Genomic DNA, 7,716 nt, shown 5'->3' on the forward strand with positions numbered 1-7,716 from the left:
TTACATATATTTATTCCGTTCATATGTCCAATAGTCAAAATGGTGCCCCCCTCTTGTTGACTTTCCAATATGGTCTGGCAGTGAAACCTCAGGGTTTCAAAAATTCCCATGTCACTGCCTTTTCACCATCAATATGGTTAATTTTCCATGATGGTATGCATGTATAGTGAGGACCACCCATCATGCACATGCATCACCCTCACCCTCACTCTAGAAAAATCAACATGTCTTGTAGTGTGGTTCATAAACTTGTCAGCATTGGATCCTCTTTCTTTGTCTTTACGGATTAATAATGATCTCATAATCGAAATTTTTGACTTGACTCCACTTCCCAAAACATTCAACACCAACAAAGAAACCAAATAATATCTCAAAAGTGTATATAAATATGTGGGGAAGAGGAGAATTCTGCAACCTCAGGATCTTCCCATCAGTTTTATGAAAAGTTCTTTGGCTTGTGGTTCTAAAGAAACAAACTTTATCAGTAGTAGAGAGAAAAAATGAATGCTAAAGTACAAGACTCTGACGATACCAAAAAGGGTGAAGAAGTTGTGCTTCCTGGCTTTAGATTCCACCCTACAGATGAAGAACTTGTTGGGTTTTATCTCCATAGAAAGGTGGAAAAGAAGCCTCTCAAAATTGAACTCATCAAACAGGTTGATATCTACAAATATGATCCATGGGATCTTCCAAGTAAGATCTGCTTCCACTATATGAGTTTGTAAGAACTTCATTTGTATGCTGAATTTTTATCAAAGGTTTGTTTTCAAATAATTAAGGAGTTTAGTGTTGTATGAGAAAGAAGATACAAATTAATGTTATATTGAATCAAACTATGAGATATATGAAGTGTTTTGGCTTAATAAAGATAAATGAAAGTGCTTGTAATGTTGTTTGATTCTACTTTTTCTTAAGAAATATTTGCTTTGTCTTTTTCGTTAAAGAACATTTGAAAAAAAGTGCTTCTTGGGATGTAAGTTTTCCCAACCTTCTGTATATCCAATCTTAATTACCATTTCGGTTTTAAGAAGGAAAACTGCAGTCAGCAAGTTCGTAAAGTTCTGTTTCTATTTCGATGTTTCTGAAACTTTTCATGCTATTATGTTAGTAAAAGAAGATAAAAGCTTTGAAAAGAATGATCATAAAAAGAAGATCAATTTATCATACATGGTAGCAATTTTATCTGTCTATAAGAAACCCTACTTTGACTTTTCATGGTTTATGATGCTGAAATCAATTAATTTGTGTGAGGAATTCGTGTCCGACACATATCTAATAATTTAAAATATTTGATTGATAAATCAATAATACTTTTACAATAATAATAATATATAAATTTTTATGTTGAAAATGTTTAATACATTTAATTTTATTATTTTTAATATAAATATATTGACATGTCTAATACATGTATGTCTGATATATCTGTGCATGATATGCATAAATATATATAATGAATTATTTGAATGATGATTTTGTTGTGGGAATTGATGCATGAAGAGGTGAATTCATTTGGGGACAAAGAATGGTATTTTTTCTGCATAAGAGGGAGGAAGTACAGGAACAGTGTGAGGCCAAACAGGGTAACTAGGTCAGGGTTTTGGAAAGCCACAGGAATAGACAAGTCGATATACTGCGTGAAGGAACCCCATGACTGCATTGGCCTGAAGAAGTCTTTGGTGTACTATCGTGGAAGTGCTGGAAAAGGCACCAAAACTGATTGGATGATGCATGAGTTTCGCCTTCCACCCAATGCTAAATCCTCCGCCAACATTGCTAATACTACCAATAACCTTCATGAAGCTGTAAGTCATTTTATTTATACACACATATATATACATCTTCTTCTCCTTACTTTAGGTTTAAAGCTATGTTTTAAGTCCATGACATGCCTAAATTTTAAAACAAAAAATAGTATATGTAAATTACATAGAAATTTTCTTCGTATGTCATACACCCATACTTCAATTTGTATAACTATCTCTCTTTAATATTTTAGGATATTTTAAAGTATTTTTACTTATGGTTAGTTAAAGTTTATAAAATTTATTAAAAAAATATATATACTTGATTCAGTCTTATAAAATTAGTTTACAAATTAAAATCTACACCATCTTATATATTATAATTTGATTTTACTTATGATAATACTTTCTCAAATTAAGAATTAAATATATCGAATGCAAAATTATATATTTATAGATAAAGTTAAGAATTAAACATATCAAATGCAAAACTATATATTTATAAATAATTTGATAGAGATTCGATAATAAATAATATACAAAAGTTAAACAAACTCTAATATTATATTAATAAATGTATTTTAAATTTAATTCAATTTCACATAACTAAATAATTAAATAAAATTTGTATTTAACTATGTAGAATGACTTGACATAGTTGAAGTGGGAGATCAACAATAACTATTTTAAATATTACACACTTAAAGGGGAAAACTTCCAACCATAAATGTTTAATTATTCTTGATATGTAGCACAATCAAATCAATTTTATGAGGGAAACAATGATAAACAAATGCACAAAAACCTCATAGTTTTTCCTTAGAAATCATTGGATACATGTTGTATAGATAGATGGAAACAATTGACCTCCATGTGTAGTCAAACAGAGAGTTTGTACTTTCTCTCATTTTTTTTTCTTCTTCTACAGTTACGATAACGTGTGAATGAAGTCAAAGTTTCTATTTCATTTTTCATATTGATCAAATTAGTCTATTTATTCAACTAATATTCTAAGATGTGATATTTTTAATTATAATAACATTTAGTCAAATAAAATTTCACATTGTAATTAATAATACTAATAATAATTATAATTAATAGTAGCATGAAAATAATTTATGTTAATAGATGTATAAAATTAAAAATATTATTTCATTTTATGGTGGCCTTACAGTGGATTGGAATTACTTACACTCCCATAATAATTTTTTTTTTTATTATTTTGTTGATAAAAAAAGTCTGGATTTCAACAAATTTATTTCATATAATGAATCAAATCTGATTTGACAAGAACCAGATATTTAGCCAGTTACGGTTTAATCTCTTAATTACATTCACTATAACATCACTCTGACAAATTAAAATGAAAAACAATTTAGTTGGACGGATAGGCGTTGAGACAGTCAACTATTAATTTGCAAAAAGAAAATGAGAAAAAAAATAATATTATTCACATATTTAGTAATGTCTCCTCTCCTTTTCTGCATAATTGTTTTTATTTTATTTTTATATGTAATTCGTGTAAATTTTTATTGTTGTCTGTGTGTAACATTTTACTGTGTTATGATTTGAATCGATCAGTTAAAATTAAATGCGTAGTGGTAAGGACCACTTAATTTAGTTTGGTTTTGTAGAAAAGTGCATTATTAGGTTTTGTCAAAGATATTACATTCAAAATTAATTTCCTTGTCTTGGTATTTAAGGTTAGATGGAAATAAATTAGATGATATGAAGGTCTATGAACCCATTTTCAATAGGTCTAACTTAATCATTTAGTTATATACTAAAACATTGTTTGATTCAGTTAGGTTTATAGAGAGTAGAAAGTGAAAGCTATTTCCATTAAAAAGATAATTTTTATTTGAAGAGTTTTTTTATTGAAAAAGTTTTACTTCGTTTGCATTCTCCTTTAACAAAAATGAAAAAAAAAATAGGAAAAGAAATTAAATCAAACCAGACTTTGTATTTTAGGTTGTCCAGAAAGAATTCAAGCCTAATAATTACATTTAAATAAATAAATAAATAGCATTTTCTTCATTAAGCTTATATATATATATATATATATATATATATATATATATATATATATATATATATATATATATATATATCATGTTGGTATAATTTTTTTTAATCTTTTTCATTAAATTTCTAAATGCTTATAAATTATAAATAGCTGCTACCACTGAAGAAAAGGTAAAAATAACATTGCTTATAGAGAATTTATTAAGCCTTTATCTTATTATGATGCTTAGCATGTAATGACCTTTTTCACTAAAAAAATACAGAGCAAAAATGAATTTCAATTCGCAATCCAGAAGGAAACAAAAGCTTCTATATTATACATACATACATACATATATATATATATATATATATATATATATATATATATATATATATTTAAAGTTGTACTGTATATTTTTTATAATTAGTAATTAATATGAACTATTTTTTTGTCAGCACATTAAAATATAAACTATAATTATTGCAGTTGTGTATAACTAATTAGTTAGAAAACATTTTCACTCAATTTTAATAGATTTTTATGTTTACAATTTTGATGCAATGCACATAAACTAAGATATATAGGAATTTTTGTGGTGGTTGCTTCCCCTATACTTTAAAGGGACCCTTCCCTATTGATTCTCAAAGTGAAACTAATTAATTTCATTTATTTCTTGAATGGTCCCATATAATGAACTTTATGGGTATGGCCAAGTCAACCCCTTTGAACACTGACATTTTGGTTGAATGTTACTTTCATGATATACACAAAACACATGCAATTACCCTTTAATTAATTAGTTAATAGTACTTTTAAGCATGACCCAGTCCCTTGGAATCAGTCTTCAATTTTTGTTAATGCTCTTCTTTCATAGAAAAAAAGAAAAATGTGTCTGTTTTTGAAAGACATAAACCCTAAAATGTTGTTTTGTTTGTGATTAATGTGGTTGCAGGAGGTGTGGACACTGTGCAGGATCTTCAAACGCATCCCATCTTTCAAAAAGTACAGTCCAAATTTGAAAGACACGACAGCCCTGACGAAATCGAACACTGTGAATTCGAACACAAGCACCTTAGATTCTGAGAACTGCAAGCCATATTTGATCTGCAGAGACCCTGATATGATGCAACAACTAAAGCCAGTATTTGGACAGGTTGATGAAAAGAAACACTTGTTTCTTGGGCAGTTTGGGCAACTACCCCATCTTCAACCACCATCAACCCCTTACCCAACTTTTTGGAATCACAATGTTGAAGACTATGCATTTGCCAATGAAAATTGGGATGATCTCAGATCTGTCGTTCAGTTTGCCATTGATCCTTCCTCGGTCTTTGATTGTACAGAAACACATTTTCCACCCTACTTTTCTTAGCTTCGACTCAGTCATTACGACTTTCGTAGATATCTTCTATATATATATAAACACATGTATGTTGTTGAACTTTGCTGGTTTTACTGTGTTTTGTTGTAAAACCTATTTGACTTGTACCTTGTGAATTATATACTCTTTACATTGATTGAGCTAATAAACACGTTATCCCTTGATTTATCAATCTTGTTTAGTTCCCTATATTAATCTTTGAAGGCTAGGCGTGATGATAATTCATCAGAAATTGTGTTTCGCTTTTATGATTTTCAAGAATTTATTATAGCACGACTGAAAGATGATTAATCAATATATGAATACTTAAAATTAACTTCTAAACATTAGCTTTAGTTAAATTTTGATATTATTAGTGTTAGTTTATTTGATTCTACATGATGCAAAAAATTAATTTTAAAAAAATAAAAAAGTATAAAATTATTTGTTAATAAATTTGTGTTAGTATTTAGTGTCGATTTGCCAATAGTGTTTGTTTAAAGTTGAACACTAGTAAGGTTAGTTTAATGTTCAACACTAATAAAGTCAACTTACCAAACCCTAATTGAATTCACTTAACACTAGACGTTAATGAAATCGGTTAAACTATAAGACAACACAAAAGTTTAATTTTAAAAATAAGTTAAAAATACATAAAATTACTTTTAACTTTTTCAATAAATAAATATTTATGTTAGTGTTGGATTAGCATTGGATAAGTTGACACTAATATTTTTATGGGTTAAATATGTTTTTAGTCCCTAAACTATCAGACGATTTTGTTTTTAGTCCCTGCTCAGAACTTTGATGGTTTTTAGTCCTTATAGTTTTGAAACTCTGAGTATTAGTCCTTAAAAATGGACGGCGTTAAGTTTTTGAAGATGTGGCAAACGACGATGCCACGTGATCACTGATCTCTGCCTTCACTCTCTGCCACGTGGGATGTTTAACTGTTGAACTGAGATTAAGTCAGTTAAGCACTTCGTTGATTGAAATTAGATATAGGGTTCAGAATTTGTCAAAAGTTAATATTTGAATTGGGGGAAAACGTAGTTTTAGTGGAAGCATTGTAGTGGAAACCTTTGACAGGAAGCATTGTATCTTGGTTGTCCTTGCGGTGGTGGTTGCGGTGGTCATTCCGGTGGTCGTCAAAGACAAGCGTAAAGGTAAGTTAAGCTATTGTTTTTGTGTTTCGGTTATGGTTGTTCCAATTTGTGCGTAAAACGTTGATGTGTGAATGTAGGTCTAGAAATGGTTTTCGACATTTGTTTGCATCACATGGGGAAGTTTGTTAGTAATAAGGGGCTACAGTATGTTGGAGGAGAGATACACGTGATCAAAGGAGTTGATCCGGATCGTTGGTCATATTTTGAAGCGGTTGGAATAGTTAAAGAATTTAAGTATGATGCAGACTTCAAACTTTGGTGGAAGGGGTCCAAACAAAGGCTGATGAATAATGTCAGATTATTGAGTGATGACAGTGAAGCACTGTACTTGGCTAATTATGCAGAGGAGAATAACGAAGAGGTAGAAATTTATGTTCAACATGTTCCTAGTGAGGCAGTGGAAGTTCACTTTCTTAGTTGTGGTGAAGTGGCTGAGGAAGTGGAAGAGGGTGATGTTGAAAAAGGAAACATAGACACGGAGGAAATGGTTTCCAAAGTGGATGAGATTGTACAAGAGGGTGGAATGGGTCTAGAAGAGGGTGAGGAAGACTGTGATGGTGGTCATGAACAGCAGGAGGTTGATAAGGGTGAGGAAGACTGTGATGGTGGTCATGAACAGGAAGAGGTTGAAAAGGGTGAGGAGGAAGAGTGTGATGGTGGTGAGGAACAACAAGAGGTTCAAATGGGTGAGGAAGAAGAAGAGTTTGGTGGTGGTCATGAACAACAAGAGGTTCAAATGAGTGAGGAAGAAGAGTGTGATGGTGATGATGAGCATGAAGAGGTTGAAATGGGTGAGGAAGAAGAAGAGTGTGATGGTCATGATGAACATGAAGATGTTCAAATGGGTCAGGAAGAACAAGAGTTTGTTGGTGGTGATGAATATGATTATGTTGGGGAAGAAGAGGAAGGGGGGAATGTTGTCGAGGGGGAAGTAGAAGCTTCAGCTGAAGAATGTATGGATGACAGTGAAGAAGACAGAATGGCTAATGAAGATGATGGGTTTGATGTTCAGAATGATAGGGTGGACCAATGTCGGAGAAACATTAATCCAGTTTTGGATAGGTGGAATAGAATGAAAAAGAAGAAGAAATGTGTGCGTAGAAGAGGCAATGTTGGGGAAGGTTCATTTTTACTGAATGAAGAAGTTGGAGATCATGAGATCAATGAAGAATACAACAGTGATGAATTGGATTCAAATGTAGATAGTGATGAGGATGTGAGGTTATCAAAGGGGAAATTTAAAAAGTTTAGAAAAGATGATATGAACAAGAACTTCAGATTTGAATTGGGGATGGAGTTCTGTTCTTTAAAGGAATTCAAAAATGCACTATTGGAGCATAGTGTATTAAATGGAAAAGAGGTTAAGTTTGTGAAGAATGACCTGAACAGAGTAAGGGCAGTTTGTAAAAACAAATGTGGTTTTCTGATTATGGCTAG

At 31.0% G+C, this 7,716-nt stretch overlaps 1 protein-coding gene across 1 annotated transcript; it reads left to right on the forward strand.

Annotated features, from left to right (window-relative positions):
- Positions 1–383: 383 nt before the first annotated feature.
- LOC124830395 (transcription factor JUNGBRUNNEN 1-like) lies at positions 384–5,306 on the forward strand. Its single transcript, XM_088093195.1, has 3 exons — positions 384–693; positions 1,501–1,805; positions 4,706–5,306. The coding sequence occupies exons 1-3, from the start codon at positions 501–503 to the stop codon at positions 5,123–5,125; spliced, it is 918 nt and encodes a 305-aa protein (XP_087949321.1). The 5' UTR covers positions 384–500; the 3' UTR covers positions 5,126–5,306.
- Positions 5,307–7,716: the final 2,410 nt, after the last annotated feature.

Source organism: Vigna umbellata, chromosome 6, assembly GCF_029865625.1.
Source record: "Vigna umbellata cultivar VRB3 chromosome 6, Vumbellata_1.0, whole genome shotgun sequence".
NCBI lineage: Eukaryota > Viridiplantae > Streptophyta > Magnoliopsida > Fabales > Fabaceae > Vigna > Vigna umbellata.

Bases quoted from the DNA above. Each gene is read 5' to 3' on its own strand.
- LOC124830395 (XM_088093195.1), top strand. From the start codon at position 501: ATGAATGCTAAAGTACAAGACTCTGACGATACCAAAAAGGGTGAAGAA. The intron at 694-1,500 runs GTAAGATCTGCT...TGATGCATGAAG, and splicing joins TGATCCATGGGATCTTCCAA to AGGTGAATTCATTTGGGGAC. The intron at 1,806-4,705 runs GTAAGTCATTTT...ATGTGGTTGCAG, and splicing joins CCAATAACCTTCATGAAGCT to GAGGTGTGGACACTGTGCAG.